At 47.6% G+C, this 21,504-nt stretch overlaps 1 protein-coding gene across 5 annotated transcripts in view; it reads left to right on the top strand.

Moving 5' to 3' along the window:
• The window catches only part of VPS13A (vacuolar protein sorting 13 homolog A), a 2,994,934-nt gene that overhangs the window by 1,743,066 nt on the left and 1,230,364 nt on the right, over window positions 1-21,504 (top strand). For all 5 annotated transcript variants that reach the window (XR_011280366.1, XR_011280367.1, XM_069625905.1 and 2 more), the window contains one exon: window positions 4,886-5,147. Coding sequence is in view for 3 of the 5 variants with exons in the window: in XM_069625905.1 (XP_069482006.1) it covers window positions 4,886-5,147 (262 nt within the window). In the remaining 2 variants the exon portion in view is untranslated. The remainder of the gene's footprint in view (window positions 1-4,885; window positions 5,148-21,504) is intronic.

Genomic DNA, 21,504 nt, shown 5'->3' with positions numbered 1-21,504 from the left:
CAACTGATAAAAACACAATGTTTTAGAAATACAATCAATAAAGTGAAAAGAAACAGATAACCTTAACTTTTGATGTCTACAACTCATACGATTATTTCATAGTTGGTCAATACATCAGATATGTGGGGTTAGTAACACATACATTCAGTGCATTGTTTTACTTCAGTACACTCTTATAAGTCGACACAGCTTGTGTTTCCAGCATGGGAGATGTCTGTGGACAAAGTTACAGACTATGTGTGTATGTTCTATCTGCCATCCTTTCTTCAGGACTGGTGACAAAGTGAAAATGGTCTTTGGTCAGCCAGTGGTTTCAAGACGGTGACCCCAATGGTGGTATTAGTATTAAAAACAAGATAAAAGAATGTGGAAACTAATATACCTGTAAGGTACTAAAAACAAAAAACCTGTCTCAGGTGCACCACGTACCTGGTAGTTGCTTGGAGTGTCTTGGGAAATTTCTTATTTGAATACAGTATTACATTAAATTGCAAACTGATCTCGTGCTGTTTAAATAATATAGAAAACAGTGTTTCCTTTAGTGGTGTGCTTTTGAACGATCCAGTTTAAAGAACAAAATAAAGCAGGAAAATGCCTACCTGCTTTGGCCAGGAAATGGCAACTTGATTGAGAGACTGGCGTATTGCTTCTGCATGCCGGCTATGGGTATTTCTGTAGGATCTAAAATGGTGTCTATCAGAAATCTGCGTGTAGTGCACTACAGTGTGTGCCTATAGATTGGGCTAAATTGCTAGGAGTCATTACTACAGCATTCCCAGACTGCGTGCTCTGATATTTCTGGCCGTATGTATTTGTTACCCAGGAAGAGGGATCACTTCTCAAGTCTCAAAACCTCTCAACAGGAAATGTGTTTACATTAGCTGTAGCGTGTTGAGCATTACATTTTCGGTGAAACAACCGGCTTGTAACTAACGTTATTATCACAAAAGTACAGGGTGCGTAAATTTGCGCTATCAAATTGACCGTCAACTGTCATATATTTACTGCTGTTACCCCGAGTTATGGCCCACGAGTCTCGTTGTGTAACCACGAGAGCTCCGTATTCGAGCGTATTCATTTCGCTTGTTTAATATTAATGGGAAGCCCCAGATGTCTCAGAAATGACTTAGTTGTTTTATACGAGAGGCCGCTCGTCATGTTAGCCTTTGTTCCTTTGTTAGACTGCAAGCGCATGCGTTGTTGGGCTGGAGAGGGCTCGCCTCGCAGTGCCCGCTGCTTATAGGTTTATGAGAGGTTGCTAAGCAACTTGAAAGACACGTGGTGCACAAAATAACGTTTTGTTTGGTAGAAGGTTTTGTTTGTTTTTACTGTGGCGGGGAAGCCAAATCATGGAAAATACGTGTGAATTAATGGTAGGCGGCTGGAATTACAAGTTTTGCACAAATGCATTGTAATTTGGGAGTATTTTGCCGTTGTTACTATGGTAACACGGACAAATCATGCAGAAAGTTTACAGGCATTGCGACAGACACGATGCTCCGGATAATGTCTTCCTGTGAGAACCAAAATGTGATTACATGGGTCCTTGTTAGTGGATGGATGAACCACATCCTTCATGGTCACTGTAGCAGTTTTTTACTGCCTCAACTGACGTTTTACCAAATTATTCTCACAATAAAAACCTAAAAAATAAACAAACAAACACTGAGTTGTGGATCGGTTGTTTACATACTACAGTACTAAATTCTATCTGCTGTCACAATTTTTTACCAAACAAGAATTTCGCTTCATTCTATCAGGTCAGCGCAGTAACTTTTCATTGTTCTTGTATTAATGTTCACCCACGAACAAAAACATTTAATTTCATTTTGTCTCATCTCCATGATTCTTTTCATTAGACTTATTGTCCTATTTGCCCCCGAACAAAACAATTCCATTAGGCTTGTTTTCATGTTTACTCCTATTGGTTGTTTCAAACATTAATACATTAAACGCCCCGGATAATCCTGTCCCAGAAAATGTATCGGGTTTGGGGCAAGTGGTCATTGCTATGAATAAGCGGGGAATGCACCGTGGGAGTAAGCACTATGCAAAAACTAGGCAGGTCATAGTTTACGCCAGTAGGTATAAAACCTGCAGGAAACGCATGCTATGGCGACAACGAATAGAAATGTCTTAGGGATTTGGGGCAACAATAGATAATGTGGCGTTGCCCCGTAAGGGCTGCGCACGCGGCGGCGTGACGTTGCACGTCGCCGCGTGCGGCTTAAATAAACGGGGCATTCCCGGAACCGCAGAGCGACCGGGGAGCCCGAACCTAACGGACGTGTGAGTCTGAGCTCTGTTAGGTTGGGGGCTCACGGGCACGCCTGGGGGGGCCAAGGACAGACCCCCAACAGTGGCGACGAGTGATGCTAGTGTGCTAGTGTGAGCCTGGACTAATATTAACTTGATAACACTCACCCTGAACCTCTAGGGGGAATTAAAACCATTTTCAGCATATTCCTCACTTTATTGCCAGCACATATAAAAGCATTTTGGGCCTGTGTTTAAAACTCCGATCTGTAATCTAAGCTTGCTGGGGTGAACTGAATTACATTTGATTGCATTTCTGAGAACTGTGTGCTTTCCTTCCATTTCCTTGCATTGCATAAAAGGGGGGAGGGAATTGCCAGAGAAAAGTGATTACATTGTTTTGTTGAAATCATATTGAGTATTTTCTGTACTGCATTTTCATTCCACCTTGCATCCATTCGCCTATATGTGCTGGGACGTCCGGTGACTGATCATAAACCCCTGCTCCCGATTCTGGCGGGCCAGAATTGAAAGATGGATGCTCGCATTGCTTGAATACGGGGTCACGCTGGTATACCGGCCAGGGGCCAACTATGCAGCGGATTTCTTTTCCCGGCATCCCGGAGTGCGTGGGGGAGTGGCAGGAGACACCTGTGCAGAAGAAGCGGACGACCATGTCCGGATGGTGGTGGAGGGAGCAACACCAAATGCACTGCCCCTGTCGGAGCTGGAGGCCGCGGCGGCCGAGGATGGGTGCTTCCAGATACTGAAGCAGTCGATGCAGAGCGGGTCTTGGAAGCTCGTCTTGGAAGCTCTCGCAGGGCGGACCCATGAGGCGAAGACCGCCCTTGAACAGCTATGGAAGGTGAAAGATGAGCTGTCCTTCTCTGAGTCGGGGCTCCTGCTCCGGGGGGATCGCATAGTGGTCCCCCACTCCAAAGTGGGCGAGGTGATCGCTTTGGCCCATCACGGACATATGGGTGCTGCCAAGACGAAGGCGAGGCTGCGGATGAAGGTCTGGTTCCCGGAGCTAGAGAAAAGGGTCGATGAATTTGTGGCGGCCTGTGTATGGTGCCAGGCAGCCTCCCCGGTGCAGAGGGAACCGGCTATCGAAGCAATGCCTCGGGGGACCAGGCCCTGGGAGGTCGTACATGCCGACTTTGGGTCCACGTCCGTGGGCACCCATTTTCTGGCCATAGTCGATGAGTACTCCCGGTACCCCGAGGTGGAGTTCGTGGAATCGGTGGCATTCGAGCATGTGGTGGTCGGCGTGGAAAAGATCTTTGCAACCCATGGGTTTCCCCTGATGCTGTGCTCGGACAATGGGTCGCCATTTCAAAGCGAACGCTTCTCAGAGTTCCTGGCCAGCTGTGGAGTTCAACATCGAAAGATATCCCCGCTGTGGCCGAGGGCCAACGGCGATGCAGAAAGGCTGATGCGAACACTAAACAAGACATTTCGGATTGCGCAAGGACAAGGCCAGCCCCTCCAACGGGCCTTGTATCAATTCCTGCGAGTGTATCGCACCACCCCACATGCCTCCACTGGTGTCGCCCCGGCGGAAGTGCTGTTCCGGCGATGCCCCCGGGGTCTACTGCCGGAGGTACAGGAGAGAGAGCCTGGGGTTATCAACGACCAGCAGGAGGAGGCCGACCGACTGGCCAGGATCAGCCAAGAGAACGTGCGATGGGGCCTGCGGCCCCAGCGGCTGGAACCCGGGGATGAGGTGCTCATCCGGAACCGCCATCCTCACGGGAAGTTGTCACTGCCTTATGAACCGGCGCCCCTGGATGTGGTCGCTGTGAAGGGGTCAATGGTGACGGCCTCCGATGGGCGGACGGCTGTCACCCGCAACGTCAGCTTCTTCAAGAAGCTGGGGGACTCGAGAACTGAACCCCCTCTGGACCCTGGTGTCGCCGAGATCCCTGAGGAAGATGGCCCCCCTCTCGGTGCCCCGGTCTCTCCGTGTCGGGAGGCTACTGTTGACGGACTGCCGGTGCCGGAGGTGAGCGGGAGGTACCCCCAGAGGACTGGGCGAGGGAAACCCGCTTACCTCAGTGAGTATGTGTTGGGACAGTTGGAGAGTCATCCGGGGTGAGGGGGCTGACATTAAAGAGGCCTGGGTCCAGGGTGGGCAAGTTGTTTGCTGTGTGATATGTTGTGTTTAACTAATAAAGTAATTGTGTGTCCTCCTGAAAAAGGAGGAGTGTGGCGTTGCCCCGTAAGGGCTGCGCACGCGGCGGCGTGACGTTGCACGTCGCCGCGTGCGGCTTAAATAAACGGGGCGTTCCCGGAACCGCAGAGCGACTGGGGAGCCCGAACCTAACGGACGTGTGAGTCTGAGCTCTGTTAGGTTGGGGGCTCACGGGCACGCCTGGGGGGGCCAAGGACAGACCCCCAACAGATAATATCTAACAATAACCAGAGGTTATTCATGTCTTCTTTATTCCCATAGCTATCTATCCTTGACTAAGCTGTTGCACCTGTGGGATGAAGATAACTTCAATGCCCAAACTTGTAAATAAGCCTACAAATCTAATGTTTCCCTATTTCCACATCATACCAGAGAGGTAAAATATAAATCATGTAATTCCAGCACATTAAAATTGTACTTGTATTCTATTTTTAGGCATTTGCAGAAGCAGCAAGCAAAACGTGTGATGTCTTCCAAAAAGATCAGACCCCATTTGTGATTAAAAATTCATTGGGACTTAGCGTGTTCATTTCACCAAGCGATTCATTCACTTCCGTTAATGTTGCTACTGGATCAAAAAGGATTGAAATAAATGATGGCGACAGTTTAAGCATGGATTATTTTCGTGGGAAAAGCGAGACTGACCAGTTCTCAGCAATGACGAGCCTTAGCAGCAAGTTGTTCTACATTCAGCTAAGTAAGTTAATTTACACCATTAAAGTCGGTACATTTGTTTATAAAGAAAATCTGAATGTGACAATGGTACAGGAAGAATGTAATGTGATACTTGCCTTGTAGATAACAACATGCTGTAATGTTATGATCCATTTAAACGATTATGCCAGAAAGGCTTTGTAAAGTAGACTGACATTTATGAAAGGGGAAGATCAAACCTGCAGTATGACCATAATTCAGTTAGTTTAGTCATCAGGAGCTTGGTTGCCATCTGTTGTCATCGAGGACACCATCATTGTTTACCCACCTTCATACACCCCAAACTGCACCTTTCCATTTGTGAGATGTTTCTCTATGCTATTTTGTTCTATGTATTCTGAAACGTGTAGTCCTTGATTACCCAGAATAAACCAAGGATACAAGTCTGTGACAGCAAATAAAAAACTGGAATGTACAACAAATAGCTCCCAAATGGAATGCAGCATGACAAATTGTGTGCAGTCTGTGAAAAATACCTTCGGTTCATGGTATATTTAGCACATTTTCCACCAGGTTGTATTTTTATGCCGGTCAAAAATCATTTAAGACCAATGGAATCCGTCTGACTTTGTACCTGGAAAAAGCAGGCAGATTCCAAAAGAATTCATTATAGATGTCGCCCACAATCATTAATTGTGAGAAACACTTTTCACTTTTCCAGGAACCTAGTGGAAAAGTAAAGAGTGAAGGCTGTTTCATTTGTGTTTTACTATTTACTTTTCCACTACATCACTACGTGGTGAACATGATTAAAATTGCAACCAAGGGCCATTTTGACCACAAGTGTAGCAGTAGTGGTCCTCTCCATTCAATTTAGGATGCAAAATAGAATTATCACAATGCACGTTTTAATCAACATGCTTTTACAATGATGCATACATTGTTAAGTTGGTTTATCATGTGACTTATGCACGTTTAAAGTCATCTGTACAAAACGGTGTATTACTTTACATTTTCAAATCTAATCATTAACACGTATTTGTACCAACTTGAGCTGGGAAGATGCTCTGACAAATACTTACATTCCAGACTAGTCACAAATGCCAGCTTCCCTGCATAAACAAAGTGCTTGTTCCTGGGCAAATCATTCCATCTCACTGTGCCTTGTCTGCCTAAATTAGGTTCCCCCAGAAGTGATTCAGTTTGCCATGTACACTATTCCAAAAAAGCCTCTCTCGTGGTAACTATTGTTGCTCCTACTCATACGTCATGGTTTAATGGACTAATGTGGCTCCTATTTATACGTCCCGTCCCCTTTCCTCCATCCTTGTGGGCGTCCCCCCGACATGGAGACGGTACCGGAACCTTTGTAAGTGAAAGATTGTGCTTTGCCTTTAAATTTAGTACAGCGTGCAGGGGTGCGACCTCGGGCATGGGAACGCCCCACTGAGGCCCCACCCTCGGGCGCATCACCTTAGTCCCTTTTTCTGCACGGACGGTATCGGACTTGGCAGCCACCGCAAAGACTTTAACTTTTCGCTTGCTCCCCTTCTTAGTTTTTCAATCTTAATTAGCCTCCCTTAGGTGTCTCCCTGACTCCCCCGGCACATGTTGGCTGCAGGAGGATTCACAAGTTCTGCTTTGTGTGACCGCTCGTTCCCAGCCTCATGCCCCCACATACTCTGACTTAGGTGCCTGGGGCCCGATCAGCGCTGGGACGCATGTGCAGCTTGCATTGCTCTCAGTCCCAGGCCATTGAAGAATCAGTTGTCGTGTTGGATTCCCCTCCGGCACAACTTCAAGACTTTGTCTCCAGGACCTCTCGTCAAGACAAGGTAGGCCCTCTGTTAGCACGGCTCCTCAGCGCGGTGATTCGCTCCCTGGAGTTCCCACAGGGAAGGGTTCTTCGGATTCAGGTTCTGCCAGACCTGAGGCCTCTAAGGCTACTGGCTCCCAAGCCAAGCAGCCAGGGGGCTCTTCCGGGTGCTACGGGGGAAGCCCTGAGGCCATCAACGCTCCCGGCTCCCAAGTCGAGGGGGCTTAGGAGCCCTACCGAGCTGTCCTCTGAAGGGTGATCAAGTTTGTCCTCTTCTTCGACCCCAAGGGGTAAAGGATCGTCAGGTGCCACCTCCAAGTGTCAGTCCTTGGCACGATCCAGCACGACTACCGGCGCAGGTCCCGAGAGCAAGTAGCTCTGAGGGTGTGAGTCAGAGCCCAAGCTGTATCCCCCCATGTCTGAGACCTCTCGTGGCTTGGGACCTTCGCGCCCTCGCGTCTAGGTACTGGCGCAAGGTCCCAAGATGGCAGATAGGCACGTGGCAGAGCCTGTGTTAGGCAGAAACCTGTGCAGTTCCCTCTGGAACCACTGCAAAAGATTTAGGACTGCAGGTGTTTGGCAGTAAACCCACTTGGTAGCAGTCTGTACCACACAGATTCACTTGGTAGCTGTGGCTGAGCAGTCAGACTTCCCTCAAGAAGAGTTAGGCAGTATACAGAGTATTCACAATAGGTCAAGAGAACACAGTAGAACAAGTAAACACTGACCAGGGCTTGGTGTAAAAGAGATATAATTATTTATTTAAAACCACATCTAGAAAAACACACAGGCACTAATAGTAAGCAATTCAAAAACACGGTCACTAAAAGATATACACTCCCTTAAAAGAATATTAGACAAGTCTTAAGTAAAGCCCCACTTATTTTCAGACAGCGGTGAGCGCTTAACGTAGATGGCACTCTAATAGTTTGTTTTAAAAAGGGAGAGAAAAGCAGAGAACAAGTTGAAACAGATCCCACCACTTTTACCAGAACGTAACAAGGGAGGCAGGCAAAGTAAAACTGTGAAGTTAGGATTCAAGAGGCCGGATCCACTTTCAGAGGATTCAAACGAAATGTGTCCAAGGTCACATGGTTGCAGTGCACAGAAGTCTTGTAAAGGTCCAAAAAGGAGTTGGACCAAAGAAAGGGACCAGTTAGAGGGTCAAGGAGGCCAGCCCAGTCCAGAAGGTTAAGGGGTTATTATTACCTTGTAGCAATCTTTAGAAAGGGAGGCCTGGCGGACACGCTACCTTAAAGTGGTGAGAACGCTCCAGCGGGGGCAGTTGTTCCTGGCAGCGGGTGCAAGTCGGTGCTTCGTCCAGGGGAAGAGAGGGTCTCGTCGTGGGGGAAGACAGGAGTCCGTTGCACTCCCAGGGAAGAAACCAGCCGCTGAGTTTTTAAGGTATAAGGAGCGGTCTGGTGATTCGCGGTTCAGTGGTGAGTGGCTATCCGGCTGCCGGGGTGCTTGGCACGGGCAGTTCGACCACAAACCGGGCTGGGGTGCGAAGAAAGAAAGGTGAACTGGTTGTGCCCACCAGTCAGGGGAAGAAGCCTCTCCAGCCGGGAGATCTTCTCTGTCGTCGGGAAGTGGTGAGTCGGTTCTGCAGGGCTCCACCGGTGGTGTCGTCGTGGTAGGTCGGCTCAGCTTCTCCCTCGTCGGATTCTCAGGTCCTGTGGCGACTTCTGAAGTTCCAGTCCCCAAAACCCTGCTTTTATGCAGAAAACCCCCATTCACTCAACCTAGCTGTCACTCAAACATGCTAAGTGGTGAGCCGGCCGGCTCACCACTTGGGCCAATCACACAAGAGTGCGACTTGAGTTACCAAGGTAACTCAGTCCAGGGTGCCTAAACCCCCTCCCACACCCCCTGTGGTACCCAGACAGAGTGGCACCACTTTTGGGGGCTTCTGTGGAGAAGCCCGCCAAAAAGTGGAACAAAGGGCTCGACTTGGGTTGGAGTCACAGAAGAGAACACAAACGCCATTTTTGAATTGAGTCTTGGCAAAAAATACCAACCGGAGAATTAATATTAATTAAATAAACTGGCGGTATGTTCGAAGCTATGAGAATTAATTAATTAAAGTTGGTAGCCTCGAACAATGGGAAAATCCCATAGGAAAATATTCGCGGTCGAATATAAAAAGTAGTTTCCACTGCCACCAGCCAAAACTCGATCAGGGGGGACGGAGATGTGCCCCCTCGACTAACAGAGCCCGGGCCAATCAAATTGCCCCGACCAGTATGTCCACAATATGATGGTTTGTACTGGTTTCTGTTAATAATTTGGGACTAGCAAAGCCAATGGTGACTTTACATGCCTTGGGAGACAGTAGTCAGTCCCAGGTTATGGAGTTTATGGTGGGGTGTCACTATGACACCCCTGTGTTACTGCGCGGAGGGTGCTGTGTAACACACATCGCAAAAACACATGAGACCCTATGGAGTAAAGGACCCCATAGCCCATAAAACACATTCACAGTCAAAGGAATACCATAAATCATGTCCAAGAGTGGGAGTAAAAGAGTCTCACTCTTGGCAGGAGAAAAAAAAAACAAACTCCAGAAATCCAGCAAAGCTGCTGGGGGACTCACTAGGTTAGGAAATTCAGCTTAAAGAGAGAATTCTCCCTAACAGCCTGCTAGGCCGGTAGCCGTTTTAGATCTGATTCGGGCCCGCCCACGCGCTCGCCCCTTGAATGGGCATTGCAAGAAGGTTCCAGTCCTGTTGCCTCTGAAAGCGGCCGCGGACTGTATGGTACAGGCATCTGGTCTCCTCAGGGATGCATTTACCCATCGCAGTCTAGTGGCTTACATGCCTCGGGCGCCTCACCTCCCCCCTCAACAGCTGTTGGACCGGTCTTCGTCTCCAGGAATCCCGCTGGCACCTGTGTCGTGGGGTCCAGACTCCCCTCGGTCTGTGAGAAGGAGCCTGGGGTGCGATGATGACGCCCAGGATGATGAACCCTTAGCATCCGTTAAGGCCTTTCGTGACGCCAGCCGGGCCCGGCAGAGTTCTTGGGGTCCCTCTGCTTGACAAAGCCCCCCACGAGTCAGGAGTGCTAGCAGAGGTTTTTGGGCAAGTGGACCATGATCCGGTCTGGCTTCCCTCTCTAGAAGGATGTCCTGCAGGTGGCGAGAAAGTTCTGGGAGAAGCAGGAAGTCCAGGGTCAACGGCCGGACTAAAAAGAAGTTGGACAGCGGGTTCAGGCTGTCGGACGGGAAGCCAATCCTCCTGGCCTCCCACCCGCAGCCACATATTTCAGTGGTGGCTGCGGGCTCACTATATTCTAAACCATCGTCTTCCTCCATGGGAGCCACCTCAAATTGTCTTTCCAAGGAGGACAAGGTCCTGGCATCTTTGGGCAGATGCTGTTATGCCATTTCAGGACTGCATCTTCAGCAAGTCAACGCTGAAGCCCTTTTAGCCCCGGCTACTCCGAAGCTGTGGCTGGAGCTCAGGGAGTTTCTGCCTGACCTCCTTTGGAGAGGCAAGCCTCCTTCAAGGCCAGTCTGACGGACGGCGGGCTGTTGCCAGGATCTCATGTAGTCTTTTGTCTCCCACATCGAAACAGCCAGCAAAGGGCTGTGCCTGGGGGTTCAAGATGAGAAGTACAGTGTGGATGCATGCCACTAAGTTTTCATCTGACGTGCTGGAGCAGATCATAAATCTGCCCTTTGAGGGCGTGGTCCTCTTTCATTTTTCAACAGATGACGAGCTGACAAATAAAAAGACAAATAAGAAAACCTCCACTCAAACCACGAAGTCCTTGGCCATCCTGTCAAAACCAGGGCAGAAGTCCTTCCCTCAGTCTCAGGGCAGGACCGATTTCAAACCCTGAGCTTTCACCGGCTCCAAGGGGTTCTGAGACAGTGATACGCAGATGACTGACAGGTCGCCCAGTGACAACAGGAGGACGCAGCAGAGGACTTTGCAGAGATTTCTACGCTCCCCATCCTCTGCACCCGCCTCCGACACCAATAAACAGTGATGTCAAGGTCGGGGAACACAGCTCCCTAGTGGGGGGGGACTGGCTCTTTTCCAGGACAGTTGAACACATCTTTTCAAGAACCCTTGTATCCTATCCATAGTCTCCACAGGCTTCAGTCTTCCTCTACCTTCCTCTACTTTGTTCGTCAGATCAGGTACCCAGCTCTTTTACGGGAGGTCCTTTCGTTCTTGGAGATGCAGGCGGTAGAACCGGTTCTCCTCAATCAGACAGAGGGTCTGGTTTCTACTCTAGGAGTTTTGTGGTACACAAGAATAATCAGGCTGGCCTGAGGGTTGTACTGGACCTGTCATTTCTCAATCTGTTGTCAGTCAGTGGATACACATGCAGCCTCGCACCCGTGCTGCCGTGGGTGCTGCTCCAGTCATCCTTGGAAAACAAGGAAAGGCCTTGTGGACCTTGTCCTGGTGCCTTCGGCGCCAAGCTCATCAGAGAATAAGGTGGTGCACATTGGGCCATAAGAAAACTCTGGACAACTCAACATGGAGGGCACAGGGCCAGAGCCTTTTTTTTTTCATCTGTCTGGCCATGCAGACTAGTGTTTGGGTGTGGCTGGAGCTCCCGGGCGTGGCTAGCTATATAAGCCACGCCCAGCTCAGAAACGTGCTTTGCGTTATTCTGCCTTCCAGCAGCATAACGCTCACCATCGCCTGCAGCCTGTAACAAGAAAAGAAAGCATCAGTACAGAGCGCAACCCACGCTGCCCGCCCTGCATCCTGAGCAACTTACCTGAAGACTCTCAATTTTTTCTGCTTGCCGAAGAATTCAAGCAACAGTTTCTGCTGGCATCCTGTGCAGCTAGCTTCATCACATCTTTGTTTCAAACACCGGTATCTGGAAAGGAAAAAGACACAGTCAGCGCACACGAAGTAAGACTATAATAGTCACAGCAGCAAAGCTGGCACGCGCATATACTTACCAATCAGCTTGGGACATCAAAACAGCCACGCAGGGCACTCGTACAGGAGCCAATTCAGCGCTTGTGCTTCGGAATAGCACGGATCCCTGTAACACAAGAAAGGGATGTTAAACAACAAACTTTACAAACCGTGACTTGGCATGAGGTCGAACGCCCAGGAAAAGGATTGGGCACTAGAACACTAAAACAGACACTGAAAAGGACATTAGAGCAAGAAGGAAAAGCATTGAAGCGAGGCAAACGCGGCCTAAGAAGTTGCTGCCACAGCAGGCCTGGGCTAGACTCTACAGCCACACTGCCACATGAACCAGTTAAGCAACTAGTTTCAGATCACACAGGAGAATAGAGACTGCGCCCCTGCTGAAAGCAAGCAGGACGGAGCTCTTGCCTACAAAAGTCATAAGGTGAGCAAAAGGAAAGAATAGTAACCCCGAATCCTAGGGAACATCGCCTGGTGGGAGAGGGGAAATGCTTAACACCCTTGGCAGCCCTAACTTATTTTGACTTCCAGATCACAGAAGCTGACCTTTTCCCCCAGAACAGTCAAGAGATACCAGAGCTGTCAGCTAGCAAGAAGCAGATCCACCAAGAAGCAGCCGCCTACGACCACAGCATCCGACGCCCCCGCGTAAACAAGGTTAGCATAACATCTGTCTTTACCGCTAGAACACTTCAAAACGATTACCCCGGCGCACTTAGCAGAGTCTTTGTGTGCAGGGCACTGGATGTGTTCCCTAGACCTCAAGGATGTGGACCCTCATGTCGCCATCTAAAGGCTGCATGGGAAATTTGCAGTTCACGATTATGTCGTACCATTTTCAGTACAGGGTGCTGCCTTTTGGCCTGAACTCGGCCCCTTGTGTCTTCACGAAGTTGATGAATGCGGTGGTGGGCCATCACCTATACCCATATCTGGATGACTGGCTGATGAGAGCGGGCTCCCCCAAGGGAGTGTTACACTCCTGGCAGAGATTGGCAGATTTTCTCCATCAGCTCGGGTTCTACCTCAACCAGAGGAAGTCACAGTGGTGCTTCTCCCAGGATCTGGTTTTCGTAGAGTTGTGTTAGAATACAACCGTTCTGCGGGTGTTCCCCACGCCCGAGAGGCTCCTCTCCCTTTGAAAGGCGATAGGGCACTTTTTGTCCAACTCGACCACCTTGTCATGGTGGTTCCAACACCTTCTGGGGCTGATGGCCTGCTGCATTCTCATTGTGCAGCACGCCCGCCTCAAGATCAAATGCCTCCAACTCCATCTGGTGGCCAATTGGGATCAGGAGTCAGGATTTGGATTTCAGCAGTCCACCTTCTGAGGGACAGCAATGCAGAAGTGGACCAGCTGAGCAGCTTGGGGTTCATTACCTACAAGTAGTACTTGCACACTGACTCCTTGTTGCCCCTGTTCCAGTGGTAGGGATTCGCGGATCTAGATTTGTTTGCATCTCGTCTGAATTCAAATTGCCCCCAGTTTGCTTAGTGGGCAGGACAGAGTAAGGGGTTTCTGGGAGACGGCTTCCAGATCTGTTGGCATGACCGCAGGTCCTATGCGTCCCCCTGACCACCTGTGCTCCACCAGACCCTCTGCAAGTTCCGGGCTTTGGTGGGCTGCAGCCTCATCGTGATTGTTCCCCACTAGCCTTCGAGAGCCTGGCTTTCGGATCTGCAGCAATTGTTCTCCCACGGGTCTGTCCACTTTCCGATCCCAATTGTTCTCCCACGTGTCTGTCCACTTTCCGATCCCTAACAGGGGCTTTATGATGCAACAGGGCGGGGCAGTGGAGCATCCAGACCTGACCAACCTGGCACTTGCGGCCTGGTTCCTGCGCAGCTAAGGCTACAGTATGCTAAATGTTCGAATAACATCTGGCACATCGTTCAACAGGCCAGGAGGTCTTTTACTCGGTCCCAGTATAAGAGCAAATGGACAAGTTTCTGACATTGGGCTCATGACAAGGGTCTGGATCCTGTCACATGTCCGCTGTACGACGGAATGTCTTTTTCAGCACACCTGGCTCATTCTGGGGCCCAGGTGGATACTTGCCACATTTATTTGGCACCCATTGGGGCTTACAAGAATTCCCCAGAGCCTGTGTTTTCGGCGGCTAACTCGGTGGTTAAGACCCACCTCAAGAGGTTGTCTAGGCTTTTCCCTCCGGTGTATAGGCTGCATCCGATCTGGGACCTCAATGCGGTTCCGGCAGCCGTGCAGCGCAAACCCTTCGAGCCGATGGCCTCTGTGGACCGCGGCTGGTAACGCTAAAGACTGTTCTGCTGGTAGTGCGCAGGATCAGCAAGCTTCAGGCGTTGTCTTCATGCAAGCAATTCACCACGTTTCACAATGACAAGGTCATCTTGCGCACTCACCCAAACGTCTTGCCCAAGGTGGTTTCCCCATTTCTTCTGAACCAAGAGATCTGCCTACCGGTGTACTTCCCGAACCCGCAGTCGGAGGCAGAGAGGGCCCTACGTTCCGGGCTTTGGTGGGCTGCAGCCTCATCGTGATTGTTCCCCACTAGCCTTCGAGAGCCTGGCTTTCGGATCTGCAGCAGTTGTTCTCCCACGGGTCTGTCCACTTTCCGATCCCAATTGTTCTCCCACGTGTCTGTCCACTTTCCGATCCCTAACAGGGGCTTTATGATGCAACAGGGCGGGGCAGTGGAGCATCCAGACCTGACCAGCCTGGCACTTGCGGCCTGGTTCCTGCGCAGCTAAGGCTACAGTATGCTAAATGTTCGAATAACATCTGGCACATCGTTCAACAGGCCAGGAGGTCTTTTACTCGGTCCCAGTATAAGAGCAAATGGACAAGTTTCTGACATTGGGCTCATGACAAGGGTCTGGATCCTGTCACATGTCCGCTGTACGACGGAATGTCTTTTTCAGCACACCTGGCTCATTCTGGGGCCCAGGTGGATACTTGCCACATTTATTTGGCACCCATTGGGGCTTACAAGAATTCCCCAGAGCCTGTGTTTTCGGCGGCTAACTCGGTGGTTAAGACCCACCTCAAGAGGTTGTCTAGGCTTTTCCCTCCGGTGTATAGGCTGCATCCGATCTGGGACCTCAATGCGGTTCCGGCAGCCGTGCAGCGCAAACCCTTCGAGCCGATGGCCTCTGTGGACCGCGGCTGGTAACGCTAAAGACTGTTCTGCTGGTAGTGCGCAGGATCAGCAAGCTTCAGGCGTTGTCTTCATGCAAGCAATTCACCACGTTTCACAATGACAAGGTCATCTTGCGCACTCACCCAAACGTCTTGCCCAAGGTGGTTTCCCCATTTCTTCTGAACCAAGAGATCTGCCTACCGGTGTACTTCCCGAACCCGCAGTCGGAGGCAGAGAGGGCCCTACATTCCTGGGACCTCAAGAGGGTCCTCAAGTTTTAACTTTCTCTGACAAAATCCTTCAGGTAGTTGAGGCACTGTTGGTCACTTTTGGGGGCTCCTCCCCCAGCTCTCAGGCATCGAAGGCGTCTATCACCCGTTGGATGGTGCTGGCCATTTCAGATACATATATGAAGGCCATGGTGTAAAAGCTAAGGCCACAGCCGTTGCGTTTTAGAATCATGCTTCCTGGGATGTCATCAGCCGGGCAGCTACTTGTGCCACTCCGTCTGCTTTCTGCAAGCACTATTCCCTGGACAACAGCTTCAGGCTCGATGCAGAGTTTGGTCAGGCGGTTCTGAAGAAACTTTTTGCTTCATCTTAGATATGAGGTAGGTTGTCACAACTCCACCCTATGGCCTTGTTCAGTAGAATCAACCACAAGGATGGAGGAAAGGAGATGGGACATATGAACAATTAAAGTTACTCACTGTAGTGACTTTTTTTTTCATTCAGGGAGACCAGGAGGAATTTAAAAGAGACTCTGGGTCGGTACTGAGCTGCCTACAAAGTGACTACATGGTGCCCTCAGAAGATCAGGATACTGGGCATTGTGGGATCCTAAGAGAATACAGACTACCGGATGAACGGACTATACTTCTGGCAGGGGGGATGGGAGGGGAGTTGAAAACTGTTGAATACTTATGCTGATATTGTACAATAAGAAACCAATAAAAATGTGTCAAAAAATATTGGCCCACAAGGACGGTGAAGATTTAAGGTTAGTGTTTGAAAGGCCATCGGACCTGAAGTATTTGAGGTCTTCCACTTACCAATAGCCCGCATGACCACTTCCACGTCAATAGATAAACAACACCATCCCAAAATGCCCTGCTTTAAACAACACTCGTTAGTAGCCCCCTCATGATCATCCCTATGGGTATATAGTGTAATCAAATGATCTTCCCAAATCTCTCTTGGAATGGGATGAAGTTGGAAGAAAACCTGAGCAAGTGGGGTTTTAATTAAGGACCAGAAGTTGGGGCAATTTTTACACTGAATTGTAGCAAACAATCTTTCAGCATCATGTTGAAGTTTAAGCGGCCTATGGGCCTTTCCCCAGTTTCTATACTGCTGCTTTAACTTCTTAATCATGATCATATTAGAATCACCACTTTTCTGTAATCCCCTAACATCCCTTCTTAGCTCCATTTTTGTTGTTGCGTTTCTTTATCAAAGTTATGGATGTGCATTTTCTTCACGGCCTCTCCTCGGGTTATAACCAAATATGAAAGACTCATCAATAGCCCTGACAAGAATGGTGCATATTCATCAGGAAGTACATTTAAATACTCAACCTCCTGAAGTACATTCTCAACAACACAGTTAAATCTTGATGGCAAATATGGTTTCCAAAGAATGGCAAGATCATGCTCCCTAACCTCTATCATCAGGGGGACCGAAACATCACCGAGTGTCTCACGACTAATAATAAAGTCAAAAGAAGCAGACTCTGGTCACTGCCCTTGATATGGTGTTGAGCTTGCATTGAGGTACACAAAGGAAATCAATCTTGTGATACAAAGATGTAATCGAGCGTTGAGGCTGTGACGCCATTAAACCGTGTTGCTCCAGGGGGTGTGTCACCACTAATATTGCCATTCTTTAAGACCAGGTTCCAATTTTCTAGATCTTCTCTTATTATTCTACCTCTCCCTTTTGATTTAGATGAACAATTTAACCTATCCTTCAAGCAATAACATTTATTATTAAGACATTCGCTGTTAAAATCTCCTAAAACAATAAGAGAGGCACCATCTTCAGGAATAAACAAGGCGAGAATACCCGATGGGTAACTTAAGAAGGTCTCCAAGGTGTTTCTTAATGGGTTAAAATAAATGTTAAGAAGCATTTTCACTGCAAGTATAATAAGGTTATTATTCGACATGTTTTCCATTTTTGCCTTGTTGTTTACTTTTAGTGCACACAATAGCCCACCCATGGATCAACCCTTCAAGCCTCTAATGGCAGGCGTGTGACATATAGTAAAACCATTTAGCATAGGTTCATTCATAATCCATGTTTCTTGCAAACAAATTAAATTAAATGAGGGCGACAACCCTCATTTTCCAATCAAGTAATGAAACCCTTGTGTGTTTCACAATAAAATCTTAATGTCAGCATTATTTAAACTTCAATTTACCAGATGCCTGTTTTTAGTATGTAAGGCATTCATAATCTGGGCCCAGTCATACAAGACCGTTATTTGATTTGAATAAGACCCTGTAAAATAATTTGCCAAATGTTGATCTTGGGTTTGACCAATATTAATATTCACTAATAATGGTTCACGAACAAAAGTTAGATCGTTTGTGGAATCTATTGCCAAAAATCCCTAATTTTCTATACCATCAACAGCACTGCCGTTCATAGACCGTTTTCTTGAAGTATTGCATTTCAGAAAATATAATCCCATGTATCATCTTTCACAATAGACCAATCTTAACTCTGTCCACTCTAACACTGTCTACACATTCCACATAGGCACGATGAAGTGATTGAAGTCAAATTAGGTATCTCCTTGAATCGGGCTAAGATATACTGTCTGTTGAGTGGGTAGTAACCTCTCGTCGTGGTTCCGGCTCAGCTTGCGCTAAAATAAAGGGCAATTTTCTGGCCAACAAAGGCCCACTTTCTGACACATGTTCCACTGTTTTAGCCACAGATACCGGTTTATTAACAATCTCTTTTCTTCCAAAGTATGGAAGATTGGAAAAACATGGTCTTAAAGGATAGTTCCGGGACTTTTTTTTTATTGTTCCTATGGTTCGGCCATGTGTTTTTAAGCATAAATCGGTAGATCGTAGAAAACTTTCCTATGGACCTTACCCGACTTTTCGTCCATTAACGCACTCGAAATCAGCCGCCATTTTCTGATAATCCTATCATTTCCCCCCATCGCCCTGGCTCACCTGCTTTTGCGGCACTAAATCAAATCCCCCGCCCCTGAAACAGACTTGATCAAAACATTCATATTCCCCGCCTCTATCCGTGACGTGACTGAGCTGCGTAGGCAAACGCGCCCAGGCGTCTTCTACGCGACTCCACACAGAACCAGGAAATCAACACAGATGAGCTCACACAACACAGCGCGCCACAATTGGGAATATGAAACTGTACTTTTAAATTAAACCGCAAGATTGTAAATTTGGTAAAGTACATTTATTTGACATCAAATGTTTTGAGAATATTCAGCGATTTGCATTTTTATTTGCTCACGTTCCAAAAAGTTAGTTTTTGAGGCACACAATGTTCCTTTGCTGTACACAGGGTCTTAGATCATCTCACAATACAGCGCCACAATTCGGAATATGAAACTGTGGTTTAAAAGCAAACGGCAAGATTGTACATTTGGCAAAGTACATTTATTTGACATCAAATGTTTTGAGAATATTCAGCGATTTGAATATTCAGCGGTCGCACTGATAATCGCATGGCTGTTCCAGCAACGAGGCACTAGGCCACCACAACGGTCTGTATGTTGCATCTAGCCGTTAGTACCGCGTAAGGGCATACTTGTACTTGGCGATCGTCCCATAAAATGGTCAGGGTGGTAACGTTGTTCACGCGGAGAAGCAACTGGCGGTTGAAAAACCCATCCGCCGGTGTCTGGTACTCGTGACACAGACAATAATGGATGATGTACCTGTTTGACAAACATAAAAAATGAAATTAGTCTCACCATCAGATCTTCATTAAAATTATTCATTTTATATATTAGGTCGGGAAATTATTTCATAGCTAGGACAGTGCAACTGGGTATTATACTTCAAGGGGGGGCTGTAGGATACTGAGACAGTCCCCCAGTGCAGGGGTTGACAGGGAGGCAGTGCAGGTGGAGAGTGGAAGGGCCCAGGACCGAGGTCGCAGACAGTGGACCAGTTGTAGCAGGGGAGAGGGAGAGAGAAAGCAGAAGCAAAGAGGAAGGTTTTGAGGTGCTTCCGTAAAAGGAGATGGTTCTCCTCAAGATAGTGCGCAGTACAAAACAATATGCCACATAGAACGAACAAGTACAACTTAACCCGTCTTTAAAGCTACTGTATAGTAATTAAATTGCGGTATAAACTCATCTAAAGAGTTACTTACATTATATTTGCATTTTCCATTGTGTCTGTGCGTAGGGCAGCCCCGAAATGCCACTCCTTCTATGCCGACGTTATTTCTTCTAATGAACGAACATGAAATGGCTTTCGTTTCTGAAATTATATTCATTATCGTTACTTACGTTATTGCCCCACACCCCCAAAAAGAAGTCTTTCGGGATGGTCCCGGCCTGTGAAGGTCAAATAACAATAGAACCTTATACTGAGTCGTGGGCCATTCCGGCACCCGAGCAAAAAATCAAAGCAGCTGACCTTCACTTTGAACGAGCACACATTCCTAGTTAGCTACATTCAGTGTAAGGCCATCTCACAGGACTTGAAATTTACACTCCATCTTTGCATTTCCATCTTTGCAGCCCCAGAGAACCATAAATACGGAGACATTATATATTTTTTGAAAAATGATTTATATTACTGTTTGGTTGGATAGACACATTGCATGTACACTGAGCAATCACTTTTATTTACACATTACATAGATACACATATTCAATGGGCCTGCGACATGAGGAGACTCGAGAGAACAGACAATCAAATTACAATCATTTAAACCGTGATGTGTATTTCTCAATGAGCTCTTCTTTAGGTGGACATGGGACAGAGGCAATGTTGGGTGGCAATGCAGTTGTCCCCTGCACAGGTTCGTTCACAACTCCATTTATGTGCCTATCTAGGACGTCAACAATAAGTCTCTCAATCAACTCATATTGCATATCCTCAAACACTGGTTTGATCACCCATTGTTTACTTCTTTTAGTGAAGGCCTTATTGTAGCGAAGCGTCCCTAAAGTTCCGGTCGTCCTACTTTGTTGACGGCCAACATTATGGTTATGTGCCAAGACCGCTAGAAGAGTCCGATTTATCATGCCCTCCATGCCAAAATGCAATCGTTTTGGCCTGTACTTTAGGCACATATTGTGGAACACCTCCAAATCTCCTGTGTGGCAGGATTCCGTGAGTCCCCTCAAATCTCTTGTTATAGTTTTATCAAATACAATCTTTTCAATGGCTTTGTGAGTGGGTGATGAAGGAATCAACCACTTCTTCTTCCGTGCCTCCTCTGTGGACAAATGGCCATGTTCACAATTGTGGAAATGTTGGTTTGTGTTCCAACGGTGAACGTTGGTACAGTGTAGCATTACTGACCGGCATTTTTCCAGTAGAATTTCCAACGACCCTCCACATGTTTTTGAGCTCCACCAAAGATGGTTGCTGATTGACTTGGACCACTGTGAAATACCTTGCATTTCTTTTTTTTTACCTGCAGCAGACATTTTTTTATTGATTGTTTTTGCAAGATGCCAAACGTCAAATTGGTGATTTATATTTTTGTACTCTTCTCTCATTGTCTTGGCAATTGAAACGTGTCTGTCTGTGGCTATCAGGTCGATCACCATTCCCCGCGATTGTAGTTCTTGCAATGATGCTACAAAGCCAACTTTCTCCATGGCCACTGAGGATGTACTTTGTGACACCTGCACGACCACCGAACTCACAATTTTCTTACTTTCCATGTCCTGAAAGTGGTAGGTGCAGTACTTGGCTGAAAATCCTGGGCTGTCGCACTGTCCATCACCGGCTAGCCTGAACCGTTTGCCCGCGAATGTACTATCAATAGACATTTTTTCCATTCTCCAAGCTTCGCTAATGGCTGGAAATAGATAATCGGTTTGGTATTTGTAGAACTGAGTTTTCGCAATGAAATGGATTCCCACAAACTGAAAGAAAGACTCTAATTTTTTAAAACTTGAACCACTAAAAAGTGCAGCCGCTGCACAAAGTAGATTGCCTGCTGGCAGTTGTCCCAGCATGGGTTGTGCAGACCATGAGAAAGGATATTTTGTACAGGTGGCATGTATTTTAAGGTTAGTGCCTCGAATTGCACGAGTCACATTAATCAATGGCTCCCCACATACTTCCCCACCTACCGAATGCCCACATTTCAACCGAATAATAATATCAATCAAACAACTATCTAATACAATGAATTTGGCCTCTTTCCTTATACTGTCACTCTGCATCCCAGCTGGTTCGGCCTGTAATGTTGAGGACATGTCACTCACATGAAAGGTAGAATCTCTGATATCGTCTTCCGCTATGTTCAGTGATATTGATGGTGTTTCATTGTCGTCCACTTCATTCTCTTCCATTGCAACATCTGTTCCTTCTCCGGCGAT

Source organism: Ambystoma mexicanum, chromosome 6p, assembly GCF_040938575.1.
Source record: "Ambystoma mexicanum isolate Mex_15411 chromosome 6p, UKY_AmexF1_1, whole genome shotgun sequence".
In the NCBI taxonomy this organism is placed as follows: Eukaryota; Metazoa; Chordata; class Amphibia; order Caudata; family Ambystomatidae; genus Ambystoma; species Ambystoma mexicanum.
The sequence above is the reverse complement of the archived record's forward strand: the minus strand, read 5'-3'. Positions and strand labels throughout refer to the sequence as shown.